The 17,290-nt window shown below is 43.9% G+C and overlaps 1 protein-coding gene across 5 annotated transcripts in view; it reads left to right on the top strand.

The window, feature by feature from the left end:
• Positions 1–17,290, top strand: part of MTRR (5-methyltetrahydrofolate-homocysteine methyltransferase reductase) — a 152,825-nt gene that overhangs the window by 66,945 nt on the left and 68,590 nt on the right. For all 5 annotated transcript variants that reach the window (XM_032786521.2, XM_075062670.1, XM_075062671.1 and 2 more), the window contains one exon: positions 8,317–8,405. In XM_032786521.2, the coding sequence (XP_032642412.1) occupies positions 8,317–8,405 (89 nt within the window). The remainder of the gene's footprint in view (positions 1–8,316; positions 8,406–17,290) is intronic.

A 17,290-nucleotide genomic window follows, 5' to 3' on the forward strand; every position in this document is an offset into this window, starting at 1 on the left:
CGGCCCACCAAGTGTTGCTAGGGTAAAAGTTTCTCCGACGAACGTGCATGCGGCGCGCGCACACCTAACTGGAATGGATATGAGCAACACATCTCGAAGAACAACAGTTACAAAGGTGAGTAGCCGTCTTTTTTTCCGGATTTAGATGATTGGCTCCTAAAAGCAGTTTCCAAAGACTGACTGACTGGAATCACTCAATTCATATATTCTCTGTTCCAAAGATTGGCATTTCTGAAACAAAAAGAAATCTCTACTGACATTTTCACAAAATATCCTTTTCTTAGGAGCATTTCTTGACTCCAAAATGGCAAAATCTTACCTTCTGTGTGAGAAATTCCTGAAGATGAAATCTACCAATCGTTCTCTACTTCAGAGTCCATCTTTAAAGTTCTTCCTCTCCCCGCTGGTTCTTATGGCATCAGCAACATGAGTCACAGCTTTGTAATACTAAGGATGAGACCTCTTTAACACTGGTTAGCAAGAAGCTTCAGACCTGGAAATACAAATGTGAATCTAATAATGTTCCAGAGAAAATCCAGAAAACTTTCTTGTTGTGGATGGACCAAGAAAATGTATGGAGGGGAGTGATGCTCAGCCTTCTTCTTTTTCCATGATAATTAAAACAGACATCTCAAAAACAGGCTAGATGTGTGCACCTCAACAATCTTGTAACAAGAAATCTCTGGAATAAGCAGTAGTGTCACCTTCATCTCATTTTTCTTGAGTTAAGAGCAATTCATTTGATACTCAGCTCATTCTTCCCTCAAATACAAGGATCTGTGGTTCAAATGGCCACAGATAATATGACAGCAATATGTCATGTAAACAAACAGGGATGAGCCTGCTCCTGATAACTTTGCAAGGAAGCAATGAAACTTTGGGATTGGTGTATACTTCATGAGATTTACGCAGTACCTCTGCATGTGGCAGGATCTCTCAACCAGTTAGCTCATCAGCTAAGCAGAGACTCTTCCCAAATGTATGAATGGTCATCAAAAGACTCTGTGATCTGGGACATTTTTGTTATTTTGGGCACTCCAAATACACCTCTACCTCGATATAATGATGTGCTCAGGAGCCAAAAAATCTTACCGAGTTATAGGTGAAACTGCTGTGGAAGTAGAGAGAAAACTGACAGGGATTTGTAGAGGATCTTAATGCATGACAGCCTGTTAGCAAGAGTCAGGCTAGCTGTTAGCAAGAGTTAGGCCAGCTGTAACCCTAATGATGCGAGATTTGTAGAAGCGAGGATGGTGTGAGGCGAGTGGGAAAGAACTATGTGAGAAGTTGTTGCGACCTTGCACTGATAACAAAATATGTAGACTGGCATCTAAACAGAAGTGAGAAAAATAAGACAGCAGGATGGTCTATGTATAAACAAAATGCAGCTGTTGCTTATTATTGTCTGTAACAAAAGGTGTAAATGCTGTAATTGTTTACCTGTTGAGAGACCTGTCTAGGACTGGGGCGACCCTGTGTCCTAGGGCACTCTCTCCCTCAATTGCAATTGCTTGAGAAATAATAAAATATGTGACTCTGCTGCACCCAAACAAAAAGTGAGAACCGAGTTTTTCTCCGACACTGCATTATAGTGAACTTGCTTTGATCCACCGGATTGCATAGTCCTGTCCCCCTGGAGCACTGCTTTACTGTGTTATATCTGAATTCGTGTTATATCAAGGTAGAGGTGTATAGACATGTGCCACAAGATTTAACACCAAATGCATTGTTTTTGTTCAAGAACAAGAGTGAACAGATGCAATCCTCCTCTTTGGGGTACAGATCTAATGTATAGTTTCCCACCATTCTCTTCAATGTTGAAGGTTGTAAAGATCAGCCAAGATGATACCTGTCACCCCTGCGTGGCCAAGACAGTAGTGGTAGACGGTCTTGTTCCTTCCTTTGAAAGGGAACTACAGATGCCTATTTTTTGTCACTGGACCTTCTATCACAGCAGCAATGAAAAGTTTATCATCCAAGTCTACTTTCATTGGGTCTGATAGTGTGAGCAATAGGATTCTGACAAAATTAGGGAAATGTCTCTGTAGATGTACATGTTTTACTTAATTCTACAAGACAACCAACTAGGAAAGGTTATGATTTAAAATGGAAAAGATTTCCACTGTGGGTGTCAGATAAGGGTATTGATCCTGTGTCAGCTCCTATTCAATCTATATTAGATTTATTTGCTGTTTCCAAAGAATAAAGGTTTATCTATTACATTGCTTTGGGGTATATTTAGCCACAGTTGTACCATTTTGTATAACAATAGATCTATACTCTTGCATAATGTTAAAAGGTTTCTGAAAGAGTTATTAAATCTTTATCCCCTGTGAGAGAGCATACCCCCTCATGAAATTCAAACAATGTTGTCACAGATTGTCTTCATCTTTTGAACTTTTATCTTCTTATTCTCTATTTCATCTTTGGATTAAGACTGCATTTATTATAGCAATAACATCAACCAGGAAAGTTAGTCAACTTCATGCTTTAATGACTAATCTTCCATTTACAGTTTTCATAAAGTAGTTTTGTCCTCGCACAAAATTTAGCAAAAGTAATTTTTCATTTCCATGTCAATCAATCTATTAGTCTACCACTGTTTTTCCCCAGACCACATTCAAATAATGGCAAGTCCAAGTTATTCTGTTTGGATGCTAAAAGATATGGATGTTGATTTTCCTTGAGAAGCACAGCTTCGTTATCAGTACCAAGAAAAATTCTCTGGCTCAATTCAGAAATTTATTTTCTTGCTCTGGAGCCGTAGGAGGTCTACCATAGAATTATGCCTCCAGCTGCTAGATTGCCCAGTGTTTGTGCATAGGGATCACTCCACAGGCACAATCACACATCAGACATCTTCAAGCCTTCATGCTAAAAGATTTGGCACCATTTACTAGAACACATGAAAGATCAAATAGGGGCTCCAAAACAGGTATTCAACTCCTTACAATGGTGGCCAGCCCACAATAATGTCTGCAAAGACATATCCATCTGCCTTCCAGGTCCTTTAGTCCTGGCACCTGATGCCAGTCTGGAGGGCTGGGGAGCTCATTGGGAGACCCAAATAGCTCAGGGCTGCTGGAGCTAAAAGGAAAAGGCTCACAACATAAACCTTGGAGAGTTGAGAGCAGTTAAGCTACCTCTGCAAATGTTCCAGCCCATCCTAAAAGGCGACCATGTCCTGGTTCATTCAGGCAATATGACTATGGTAGTATATTTGAACAACCAGAGGGACCAACGAGTTCAGCACTACAATGAAAATAATGAGGTGGGTGGAACAGTTCTTCCTTTTGCTCAGAGCGAACCACATCAAAGGGGACCTAAACCAAAAGGCAGACTGTCTTAGAGGGGCCAGAATCAGGAGGTTTTCAAACTCCTCAATCTCATCATTCAGATGTTTTGCCTTTCTTTGACGGACCTGTCCATGAATTGTACAAATGCAAATAGGCCAAAATACTTCATAAGGGAAATAGACTCCAGATCGATGGGGACAGATGCCTTATCGCACGGATGGCTGCAGGACATATCTTACAAGTTTCCACCCTTTTCACTACTGAAAAATAAAATTAGAACAGGCCGCAGGTGATACAGATAACTCCTCATTGGCTGAAGAGACCTTGATTCTTAGACCTAACAGGGCTGAGACTGGAGTCTGTACTCCAGTTTCCATGGATACCAGGCATCCTCTTGCAAAGTCCTCTTCCTTATCCGGATCCAAACCAGCTTCAACAAACAGTCTGGGTATTGTGAGGGAAGCACTAGAAGGTTTTGGTCTGTCCTCAGGAGTCATTAAGGCATTGCTTACAGCTAGGAGAGTATCGACTTTAAAAGTGTCTTGTCCAGAGTCAATGACTATTGCCAAAAGCACAATGGAAATTACAGAATTCCAGGAATTCCAACCAATGTTCCCTTTAATTTTCTCCATCCATGTGCGGAATAAATTTTATGTGCACTGAGGTATGTCCAGATGTGTGCCACAGTAGAAACAAAAAACCTAGATATAATATATATATTTAAAAAGTTACCATAGGGATAATTACTTCAGCCAGGACAGAGAAGGCATTTTAGAACTCATTACTCAAAGAATTAAATTTAAGCATAAGAGAGAAATAAAAATTATGAAATGCATTGACCAGTCAAAAAATTAAAACAGCACTTTGAAAGAATAAAATTACAGAGAATATATGTGCATTGCAAGAAGTACGAAGAAGTAACAACAATAATAATACAGATATGTTTTGGGAGATGAGTGTGAAAGAGAATCTGTATGTGTATGAGAGAGAGAGGGAAAGTGTGTGTGACTTGGAGACAGTGTGTGTGCTGGCTGCTGGGGAAGCTTCTGGAAAATGCCATGTGCTGTCTCTTTAAGGCACTCACTGAAGGCTCTCCTGCTCTGTCCTGAGCCCTGTTGTCTCCCGTCCCCCACTCTGCAGAGATGGGGTACATGAGCGGGGGGAGGAGGAGAGAGAGAGAGACAGGGACTGTGTGAGCTGGTTGCTGGGGAAGTCTCAGAAACTGGGTGCTGTCTCTTTAAGAATGGCACTCAGTCATTCACAGTTCAGACCTCAGACTGCAGCAGCTCTGAGTCATCCTACCCAGGATGTCCCCTCTCCCCTGCTCTAGATGAGATACAGGGGTGGGGGAGATGGACACCCTAACATCAGCCCCCCTTCTCCTCTCCCTCACCCACTCTGTGCAGCCAGCAGGAGGGTTCCGGGAGCAGCAGCAGGATAGCAACGTGGCTGCAAAGCAGTGGGGGCAGGGGCACCTGAACACATGCTGCTGGATGTGCACACTCTGCTAATCAACTGGGCAGCACTTGAATTTCTCCTGAGCGGCTGCCCAACCAGGTAGCTTACAGGGAATACAGATTCCAACCATTCTGGACTTGCTCCAAGAAGGCATGGACAGAGGCCTTCAGTCCAGTATCATTGCATGTCAAATGTCTGCTCTTAGTATCAGGCTATTCACAAAATCCTCGGACTCCCTGGCAGACAGTTCACAAATAGCCACATTGCTTTAAGCAGTCTGATAAGCCACACCAGCAGTCAGGTAGCTATTCCCAAAGTGGGACCTTCCATTAGTTTTGAGACTCTGACTTCATTGTTGGCCTTTTATTTATCTATTAACACTTGTTCCCTAGTAGCAGTCATGTCTGCCAGGCGAGTGTTGGAACTGGCAACCTTATCTATACAGGAGCTTTACTTTGTGTTACACAAGGATAAGGTGGAGCTAAGGCCACCAGAATCCTGTCTTCCTAAAGTAAATCCCTCTTTCCATACTTTCCAACAGGTTGTGATTCTTTTATTCTGTCCAAAACACAACATCCAACTGAAAAAGTGTGGCACAGCTTAGGTTTTCAATACTCTTCTGATCTCTATCTCAAGGATATAGATTCCACAAGAATATTGGGCTCCCTATTTGTGTCCTTCCACCTGAAATGCAGGGACTCAGAGCTTTCAAGTTCTCCATTGTTAGGTGGATTAGAATATGTATTGTGGAAGCCTACAGATCATCAGAGATTCTTGTCCCAGAAGGAATCAAATCTCACTTCCTGAGTTCCTTAGCAACCTCATGGCAGAATGACCAAATGTGTCCACTTCAGAAATTTGCGGAGCAGCTGTAATGAGGTTTCCAGTATGCAACCTGGACTGTGGGACCACTGAGCCCTGCAATCTAACCAACCTGGGTGCCCTCAGCATCTGATGCTGATGTCAAGCTCTAGGCCTCTGATAGGCACTGCACTCATACAAACATCCACAGACACCCAACTGAGTTTCATGAATGATCTCCCAGCCAGTCATAAATCATCAATAGGGAGGCTCTGGCCAATTCCCGCCAGCTCCCCAGTCTTGCACCCCAGAACTGTACCGTTTTGCACTGGTCAAATATCTGGCAAGTGTAAGTTTATTAGCTAGTTCGCCACTTTGCCAAAGGAAAGTGGACATGCACCAGCTTTTGTAACCTGAGCTGAGATTTCCCAAGTACTTTAAACAAACTCACTGGTAAGGATAAAACATTAAAATAAATTTAACTACAGAAAAATTTTAAGTGATTATAAGTGGTAGGCATAAAGGTCAGAGAGAGTTACCTTAAGAAAATAAAAAGTGTAAACACATTCTAAATCCTAAACTTTAGTCTAAGCAAGAGTTGAATCTAACAGCTTTTCTCACCCTGACAGAAGGTAAAAACAGGCTATAGTTTCTCAATACAAAGGCTGGGAATAACTGCCAACTTGGGATCAAACTTCCCTAGTTCAAATTTTTGTCTTGTAGACATTCTTCCAGCTGTCGAGATGTGGGGGAGAGAGGCCCATTGATAATGGCACTGTCTCCCTTTTTATTCCTTCTTCCATCTACTAGAAAGATCCTTGCAGTTATGTGGGGGTCAGGCAGTTCCCATTGGTCAAGCAGTTTCCATTGTGCATGTGCCTTCTCTATAAGCCTCTGGGATAGTGGATTGTGTGTTGATGAGCCAATAACAACTGTCTGGCTATTGATGGCTACTCCTTTGTCGTAACTGAAAGGCTGGTTGTGGGTGTACCCAACCTCACAATATATTTCAGTAACACTTATAGTAATACTTCATAATTTCACATACAATGATAATACAGACTATCCAACAGATTATTATTGTTCAACAGATCAAAACTTATAAAATGATACCTCACAAGGCATACTTTGTACAAAACATATATAATCATATCACAGTGGTGAATATGGGGGTTCCAAGGTGCCACTTTAATGTACAGAGTGTCACTTGGTCTACAATTTAACGCTTTCATTAAACACTACAAGGTGGACCTTTTATCTTCTGCAGACACCTCCTTTGGCAGGTAAGTGCTGCAGGCAGTGGCCCAGAAATAGGCTTTTGAGAGAGCTCGCAAAAAGAGGGATACTTCTTTCCTACCAGGCTTTTGTTTCATAACCCTCCCTACATCTATTCACTGCTCACTACTTCCCAGCATTCAGGATTGTGGGAGATGCTGTGCTGTAGAACAGATTTCTTATTGATAATTTTCATTCTGCTCGCAGCATCTTCTACCCACCCTGGATGGCTCGTAACTTAAGAGTCATATACTAAATAAAAGTGTTACCATATGACTGTCTTCCTTGGTCTAATGTACATAGTTATTTCATTATCTCTGGAATATCTGCTAATGATGTTATGTAAGTTTTATAGCTTGGCAATAGTGGGAGTAGAGGAGATGTGGCCAGAGCATAGGGTGCCAAAACACTGATCCGCCTCTGTGAGCTGCAGAGAGAAGCCCAGATGTCCAGAATTGTGGTCTGTGAATTTTTCTGTGCTAGCAGAAATTATTGTTAAGAAATTTTCCATTCTGTGCACTGAGGTCCACAGATCCATTCCAGTTGGTACTTTACACTGTTTGCATCTTGGGGGCAGAACTGGACCTGTCAGTCGCTGGCAGCAGAGATTTGCCCCCCCTCTGAAGTTTCCCCACGATTGTTCTGCCCTCTGACTGGCCAATGGCTCAGCCAGACCTTGCAGGTACAGGTCTTTTCGGAGGGAAATGTCAGACTTTATTTCAGATGTTCAGACTAATGGGCTCAGTAATGTGTCTGTCTAATTCCCAGCCAGGTCCAAAGGCTGTGTTTGCCTTTTGAGGAGATTGTTTCCTCAGCTCTGCTTCTCCTCCTGAGACATTTGCAGTGGATGATGTTGCTTCAGGGAGCGAACTAGGCTGAGAAAAGTCAGAGGCAAAAGGAAGGGGTCTGTGTCCCTGCCCTATTTCTCCTCCCTAATCCTGCCTTCCCCTCAAGAGAAATCCCATTGAGTTGAGGGTAAGACCTCATACTGTATTAGCAGTTGATGAGCAGTCATTCTGTGCAGCTTTAGTGCTATTTTGCAGTGTGACTGCACTTGCTGTAACTAGGTTAACTCGAGAGGAGTTAACTTGAGCTAACTGCGGTAAAAACATAACCTTAGTGGTCAGTGGGATGTGACAGAGTTGCAGCTTCCACAATCCATAGAGCTCCCAAACACTCCCATCGTAATGGAGAGCATAGGGGAAAACTGGAGAGCTTCTCTCCATGGAGATTTTTCCATCACATGGGAGGTGGCAATAAGGCTCCTAGCAAACCCTATTGTTTTATTTCACACTTTCAATAAGCTTGAGTTCTGTGGTAGGTTCTTCACTAGAGAATATTGACTAGGTATTTAATAAAAAATGCCAATAATTCAGAATATGGAGTACAGTTTAACTCTGATATTTCTTTAAAGAACAAATGCATTGTGACATTATTGCTGGCTTTAATTAATTAACTAATTAATTTCCATTTCTCCACTCCGCAGGAGCAGCTCTGCCAGAGCATATACCTCAAGGAAGTACTGTGGAATTTATTCTTACCTGGAGTCTGGAAATAAGAGCAGTTCCGAAAAAGGTTTTGATATCTTGCTTCGCTATTTTTAAGAAAAGATCTTACAGATTTCAAGGCCAAAAGGGACCATCGTGATAATCCAGTCTGACCATAACACAGGCTATAGAACTATCCCAAAATAATTCCTAGAGCATATCTCTTAGAAGAGCATCCAGTCTTGATTTAAAAATTTCTGGTAATGGAGAATCCACCATGACCCTTGATACATTTTTGCACTGGTTAATTACCCTCAGTGTTAAACATGTACACCTTATTTGCAGTCTGAATTTATCTAACTCCAAATTCCAGCCATTTGATCATGCTATATCTTTCTTTGCTAGACTGAAGAGCCCATTATCAAATATTTGTTCCCCATGTGGTTTTTGTAGACTGTAATCAAGTTACCCTTTAGCCTTCTCTTTGTTAAGCTAAATAGATTGAGCTCTATGAGTCTGTCACTGTAAGGTATGTTTTCTAATTCTTTAATAATTCTCTTGGCTCTAGAGCCACAAAACCTGTGCAAACTGCCAGGATGCCACATTTTCATGTCCATTTCTATTTCCACGATGCTCCTCTTCACATCCAGGCATGAAAGAGAGCAGATGCCTATATAAAGGGGAGTTCTTCTTTGAAGAGTGTCCCTGTGGTTGCTTCACTTTAGGTGAATCTGTGCCCTTGCACTTTTAATTGGAGATTTTTAGTAGTGCCTGATTGGGTCGCTCATGCGTTGTCCCTGTCTTGCACTGCCTCGAGCGGTTACATAGCACTTTCCAACCAACCCTCTCTCAGTTCCTTCTCTACTGCCCTCAGTTTGAGATGGCAGCATCTGACAGAGGTTCCCCATCACCCTCTCAGAGGAAGGAGCACTCCTCTAAAAAGGTGACAGAGAAACGGGGACTGATCTCCCCTTCTCAGAAGCCCATGTAAAAGAGTCATTCCCCAACACTTCAGACTCCATCAGTACTGGCCGCACTGAGACCATCTACTTCAGGCAGCATGACCATCCGGTACCATGGGTACTGTGTGAGCCAAAGACCCTAAGTGTCTGGCTCAGAAAAAGGCAAAAAAGGGAAACCTGCCATCCTTCCCTTGGTACCACTGAAGCCATTCAAACATGCAGCACCAAGCTGCTCAGCAGTGCTACTCTGTGGCACCAGTGTGACATTCCCCTCTGGTCTTTTCTAGACTGGTGATCTGCTAGATCACTCCAATCCTTGACTCTGGGAACCAGTCTTACGTTGCTCTGCTGTGAGAACTCCCACACCTGAGCTGCTCATGCACAGCCTCTGACATGTAAACTTCTCCTTGGATTGTGCAACCGAATGAGACTAGTCAATATCTCTAGTCCTAACACAACCCTAGGAGCATCCATCTTGCAGTGTCCAGTTATGCCCGCTGGACACTGCAAGCTTATATGAGTTTGGCAATTTAACAAAGAAATTAATATGCACCAGGCTTATTATCCCAAGGGGAGTCTCTGACATGCTTCAAACCAAACACACTACTTCAGGTAGAATAAACAGATTTATTAACTACTGTGACAAAGTTCCTCCTCTACCTTGGTGGATCCTGCACTTATTGGCGGATTTGCTCGCCTCACAGATTTATCCTCTGGGTCGGGAAACAGCCCAGAGACCTTCCCCTCTGGTAGGAGCCACAGTCCAGGTCAATTCCTCCTGTGTTTGATCAGGAGTTGGGAGGTTTGGGGGGAACCCAGGCCTGCCCTCTACTCCAGGTTCCAGCCCAGGGCCCTGTGGACGGCAGCTATCTAGAGTGCCTCCTGGTACAGTTGCGTGACAACTACAACTTCTGGACTACTTCCCCATGGCCTCCTCCCAATACCTTCTTTGTCCTCACCACTAGACTTTCCTCCTGATGTGAAGTCCCTTCCAATCCTGATATTCTATGATTCTATGTCTGATAACACTTGTACTTCTCAGTCCTCCAGCAGTATGCCTACTCACTCTCAGCTTCTTGCCTGCCTCTTGCTCCCAGTTCCTTGCATGCGCTTCCTCTCCTCTGGCTTGACTGGAGTGAGCCGTTCTATAGCATCAGAGGGGCCTTAATTAGAGTCAGGTGCTTAACAGCCTCACCTGACTCATAGCAGGTTAATTGGAGTCAGGTGTTCTCATTAGCCTGGAGCAGCCCCTGCTCTGGTCACTCAGGGAACAGAAAACTGCTTATCCAGTTGCCAGTAGATCTCCCTTCTACTAGTCTGCTAGACCCACGTCAGTTGGGAACATCACACTATAAAGATAGATTTTAAGTGATTATAAATCAAAGCATAAGTCGGATTTGGTCAAATGAAATAAAAGGAAAATGCATTCTAAGCTGATCTTAACACTTTCAATGCCCTTACAAACTTAGATGCATCTCACCAGTTTGGCTGGTTGCCCTTCAGCCAGGCCATCCTCTTTAATCAGTGCTTCAGTTGCCTGGTGGTGATGTGTGTAGATGGAGGTGGAAGAGAGAGGAAGAGCGTGGCAAACGTCTCTCCCTTTATCATATCCTTTCTTCCCTCATGTCCAGAGTCTGGTGAGTGTTTCCTCATCGCAATCTCAAACTGACCAAAGGAAAGGGGGTGACTTACTCAAGAGTCCAACAGATCCTTCATTGTTGTCTAGGCCAGTGTCCTTTGTTCCTGTGAGGATGTGCTGGGTTTGTCCCATACCTGCTCTGTTGAGGTGTGAACTGCCCCTCTGCTCTTGGAGAGTTTTTGCCTGGGCTTGCATTAAGCCATGAGGACACATTTTCAGCCTCATAATTATATACATGAAATTACAACCTATAACATTACTATAACAGTAATGCTCAGTGCATCATGAGCCTTCTGAAGACACCTAACATGACAAACTTTGCATTAGATACCACACAGTCATATTATAAGGATGAACATGGGGGTGCTGGGTGTTCCCCCAAGTTACAGAACATCACAACCACCTTCTGCCTCCACAGCGTATAGCACACGACTCTTGGCATCGACAACCGCAGTAAAGGCAACCAGTGCTATCAACAACACCCTCCTCGATACTGATGCTTTCAGCACCACAGCCATTTCTATGACATAAAAAACGTTTCATCTCGGCACCAGAATCTCCACTCCTCAGTACTGACCTTACTCCAGCACACTTGGTACTGTGCCAACTTACCACACCACCCAGACCAGCTCTTCCTTTATCCAGTGACGAGAATGATGATGAAGGGGAAATCTATTTCTAGAGCTACATAAATACCATCCCAGAACTGAAACTCAAGGATGGAACAGATTCCCATGGATGCTGCCACCAATGCCATTCCCACTACAGTGGGCTTATTGGGACCCATTGGCAGCGTTCTGCTAACACTATCCTAAGCCTCCTGGTCCACACAGGGAGAAGTCAAGGCATTCTCCATTACCCTCCGTACCTGGACCCTCTGAACCTCTGGCTCAGTGGGGAATCCAGCTGTAACACACTGACCTGGATAGCCGGACTAGTCAGCAGTCCCTGGGCTACTTCCTCCCCTCCTCTCGAGGTGTACTTGGATCCTGGGGTCATCCTCCATCTCACTGGGATTTATGGCCAATGGTATTCCCAGCAGCTACTTGGTGTCTGGAGTGGCTGGAAGCTTGGGCAAGTCCTCAGGGCAGCAGAGGTACTTCTCGGCATCCAACTGCTGCATTGGGGGAGAAGTATGTGTCTCCCTCAGCAGTTCAACTGAGCTGCATGGCCCACCTCTTGTACTTCCTGTTCTACTCCTCTGCTTCCACTGGGCCAGGCATGGCCTTCCAGGCTCTATCCACCAGGGGGCTGGTTGTGGTCCCTCCAAATTATTCTCTGAGGGAGGTCATGCCTCCTTGCTATAGCACGTCCTTTTTGTCCTCAGGTAACAATTTAAAGCCCTCATATCCAAGGGTCAGATCTTAGCTTGCACAGATTTACAAACTTCACTGGAAGCCCCAGATGCGGGGGCCTGGTCCATTGCCATAGCCATAGTAATGTGACAAGCCTCCTGTAATAAGCCTCTGTCCCAAATCTGGACCTTAGCGTCCAAAATCTGGGTGCTTAGCATGAACCTCCAAGCTTAATTACCAGCTTGGATCTTATCTCGCTGCCACCAAATCAGCGATTCTGGTACCTGATAAACCTTTCCCTGGGGGACCCCCAGACTCAGATGCCCTGAGCCTCCAACAAAGGGAAATACCCACTTCACTTCCTGCTCTTACTTCTCCCAGATTTTCCCGGCCTGGGGATACTAGGAGATTTCCCTGCTTCAATCCCTTGAAACACAAAACAGAGGACGATTTACCTTCCCCCCTCCTTCTTCTCCCCCCTCCCAGTCTTTCCCTGAGAGAGACAGTACTCCTGGCACAGAGATTCCTATCCCCTTGCCTTAACTAGGAAAAGAAAATCCAACAAGTTTTAAAAAAAGAAAAAACACATGACATGATCACTGCTCAAGATGACATAACACGGGGCTATTGCTTAAAGGAAAATATGAATAATGAGCCTTATTAAAAAAGATATCCAATTTAAACATTCCGCAACTCCACACATGTAAATACAAAATACACTATAAACCTATTGCTTTTCCTTTTGTACTCCAAACTTGGGACAGAAGGTAGAAAGAAGCTTGGAGATAGGGGGAAAAAAAAAAAAGCTCTTCCCTCATAGCCGAGAGAAAACAAACAGGCAGAACAAAGACAAAACACACCCAGAAGTTCCCTCCCTCACTTTGAAAAATCCGGTTTCCTGATTGGTCCTCTGGTCAGGTGTTTGGTACCCTTTGTTAACCCTTTACAGGTAAAAGAAACATTAACCCTTAGCTATAGCCATAGTAATGTGACAAGCCTCCTGGCTTCACTTCTCGGGTTTTCCAAAAGAAATACAACAACTGTCAAGGATTTCCTGTTCAAAGGACTCAAGCTGTTTGCAGCCAAAAAGGATGAGTCCCTTCCAGGGCGACTCTGAGATCCTTGGACATATGCATGTCTACACAAAAGAACAAACGGGAAGTATTACTTGACACAAAGATCTAGAGCCACACCTTTCACCCAACCTCAGAGGCAATATGACCCACAAAGGCAGTGACAGAGACCCTCAAGATGGAGACCACTCCTTTCTCAGTCCTCGATGTCCCAACAACTCCCTCTAAACAACAATTTTGAAGGTTTGATTGAGGATCAGAGACATCTCCTTCTTTTTCTGTTGTTAGACCCATCCATCCATTCGGAGACCATCTGATTTCATACCACCCAGTGTGGCAAAAAATCACATCAGACAAATGGGCATTAGAAATCATCAAGACTGGCTATTGCATCCAATTTACCTCCATCCCCCCAACCAACCCTCCCTCCCCATCCCTCTTCAGTGACCCTTTTCACAGCACCTACTGCAACAGAAGGTAAACCAACTCATATGCCTAGGTGCAGTAAAACCAGTACCAACACAACATAGATGGAAGGGTTTCTACTCCCATTATTTTCTAACCCAGAAAAAAACCAGGGGATGGTGGCCCATTCTTGACTTAAGAAAACTCAACAAATCCATGAAGACCCAGCAATTTAGGATGGCCCCTCTAGCAGTGATAATTCTACCACTAGAACAGGGGACTGGTTCTCAGCTCTTGACTTCCATGATGCATATTTCCACATAACGTTACATCCCTCACACAGGAGGTTTCTCAGTTTTGTTCTGGGAACAGGTAATTTCAAGTACTGAGTACTCCCTTTCAGCTCATCTGCAGCTCCACATGTAGTCTCAAAAATCATTGCAGTGGTGGCAGCTCACCTCCACGGACAAGGAGTCATAATATTCCCCATCTGTAAGATTGCTTACTCAAAGCCTCAATTCGGAAAGAGGCAGTCGAAACTACCCAAAAGTCAGTAGCTCTCTTCACACAACTAGGGCTACAAATAAACTAAGAAAAATCAACATTCACACCTGTGCAGAGACTGGAGTTCATTGGGGCCTACCTCAACTCTCTAGATCAGGTGTCGACAACCTTTTGGAAGTGGTGTGCCGAGTCTTCATTTATTCACTCAATTTAAGGTTTTGCATGCCAGTAATACATTTTAACATTTTTCGATGGTGTCTTTCTATAAGTCTATAATATATAACTAAATTATTGTTGTATGTAAAGTAAATACGGTTTTAAAAATGTTTAAGAAGCTTCATTTAAAACTAAATTAAAATACAGAGCCCCCCTAGACTAGTGGCCAGGACCCGGGCAGTGTGAGTGCCACTGAAAATCATTTCACATGCTGCCTTCAGCACCCATGCCATAGGTTGCCTACCGCTGCTCTAGATGCTACAACCTCTCTGCCCTAGCTCAGATTTTTCCACTCTAGTCCACCTAATTGTTGTAACGCAAGCCAGCCTGCAGACATTGGCCAGGACCTGCCTCCAACTGTTAGGCCATATGTCAGCAATGACATTTGTCGTCAAACACTCAAGACTGCACATACAGTGCCTACAAAGCAAGCTCAGGACAGTATATATTCCACACAGACACAGTACAAACAAGCATCTTACGATGCCGACCAAAGTAAAAAATTCTCTGGACTCAACCGCACAACGTTTGCAGGAGAGTTCCCTTTGTGCAGACCCTTCCATCGATGATACTCATAATGGACACTTCTCTGCTAAGTTGGGAGGCACAACCACACAATCTAAGGTTGCTGGTCCCCGTCAGAATCAACATTACACATAAACCTACTGAAGCTGTGGGCAGTCCGTAATGCATGCTCACACTTCCTAACCATGACCAGGGACAAGGCCATAAAGGTGCTGACGGACAACATCATGTGTTCCGCCAAGGAGGGGCACGGTCATACTCCCTATGCACAGAAGCCATGTTCCTATGGAACTGGTGAATCTCCCACCACATTGATATCTCTGCCTTTTATCTACTAGGATGCCAAAACACTACTGCAGACGCACTGAGCAGAAAATTTTCCCAGAACCACGAGTGGGAAATGAACACCAGGGTACTACAGAACATATTCAGACACGGGGGTTCCCAACTATAAACTTCTTTGCGACAACCCAGAATGCTAAGTGCCCATGCTTCTTCTCCAGAGCAGGACTTGGATCTCGTTCTCTAAGCGATGCTTTTCTCCTCAAATGGGATGCACGTCTACTGTATGATTTCCCCTCTCCCCTTTCTAGCCAGGGTCATACACAAGATAAGGACCAACAACTCCAGAGTCACCTTGATAGCCCCCCACGTGGCCCAGACTAATGTGGTTTTCCGTACCTCTTGAAGATTTCTGTGTGCTCACAATGCACTCTTCCTCATCTCCTGTCTCAGGATGCAGGACAGATCTACCACCCAAACTTGGCAAGACTACACCTGAAAGCATGGCTACTCCATGGTTCTGAGACCATGTAATGACCTATTCAGAGGAGGTAAGGGACGTTCTTTTAAACAGCAGAAAATCTACTACACAGATTACCTACCTGTGCAAATGGAAGAAATTCCATACCTGGTGCCAGAATAGGCAAACAATAGCAACGACCTCTCCTTTATTAATAGTAATGGGTTACACACTGGAACTCAAGAAATCTGGTCTCTGAGTGAGCTCGATCAGAGTGCGTCTTGCATCAATCACGCCATTCCCTCACTAAGTAGATGATCTCTTGATCTTCACTTACTCTCCCGCTATACGCTTCCTCAAGGGTCTTCATAGCCTTCACCCAGAAATATCTGCGCCTACTCCATCATGGAAACTCAATCTGGTGCTGCAATGTTTTATGGTGGCCACTTTTGACCTATTAGCAACACGTTCACTTCTCCACCTTTCAGTGAAGGTAGTCTTCCTCGTTGCTATCACATCTGCCTGATGAGTTGTAGAACTGGGAACCTCATGACACCCCTCACCACACATACAATATTTTTCAAAAACAAAGTTATCCTATTGTGACGGGCTAGGTCACAGAGACCTCCTTGGGACTGTCACCTGATGTGCTGAAACGACCTTTGAAAACTACCATTTTCTTTACCAGCTTGGGACTCCAGCACTCTGTCTTGTTGAGCCAGACATGCTAGCCTGCTGCAACACAGACCCAGGGTCTGAACCGTGCCCCAAAAGCTGCAGACCTAACTGAAAAGAGCTCAGCTAGTACTCATATCTTCAGTACCCAGACACCCTGCTCCCAATGACATCCCCAAATAAATCTGTTTTACTCTATATAAAGCTTATACAGGGTAAACTCATAAATTGTCCGCCCCCTATAACACTGATAGAGAGAGATGCACAGCTGTTTGCTCCCCCAGGTATTAATCACTTACTCTGGATTAATTAATAAACAAAAGTGACTTTATTAGGTATAAAACGTGGGATTTAAGTGGTTTCAAGTAATAAAAATAAAATAAAATAAAACACACAAGTCTAAGCCTAATACATTATGAAACTGAATACAGGTAAATCTCACCCTCAGAGATGTTCCAATAAGCTTCTTTCAGAGACTAGACTCCTTAGTCTTGTCCCAATCCTTTCCCTTTGTACAGTACTGGTTAGTTTCAGCTCAGGTGGTAACTAGGGGACTTCTCATGACTGGCAGCCCACTTTGTTCTCTTCCATCCCCTTTTATAGCTTTGGCACACGGCAGGAATCTTTTGTCTCTCTGTGTCCCCTCCCATCCTTCTAAATGGAAAAGCACCAGGTTTAAGATGAATTCCAATAGCAGGTGAAATGGTCACATGTCCTGCGAAACCTCAAGCCTCTGGTCTTCCCAGCCTGACTCACAGGAATGCAGGAAGGCTTGCAGGTAAACAGAGCCATTTACAACCAATCGCTCTAGTCAATGGGAGCCATCAAGATTCTAAACAACAATTAATGGCTCACACTTTGCATAATTACAACAAGACTTCAGAGTTATACTTCATATTTCTAGTTTTAGATACAAGAATGATACATACATACAAAT

This window comes from Chelonoidis abingdonii, chromosome 2, assembly GCF_003597395.2.
Source record: "Chelonoidis abingdonii isolate Lonesome George chromosome 2, CheloAbing_2.0, whole genome shotgun sequence".
In the NCBI taxonomy this organism is placed as follows: Eukaryota; Metazoa; Chordata; order Testudines; family Testudinidae; genus Chelonoidis; species Chelonoidis abingdonii.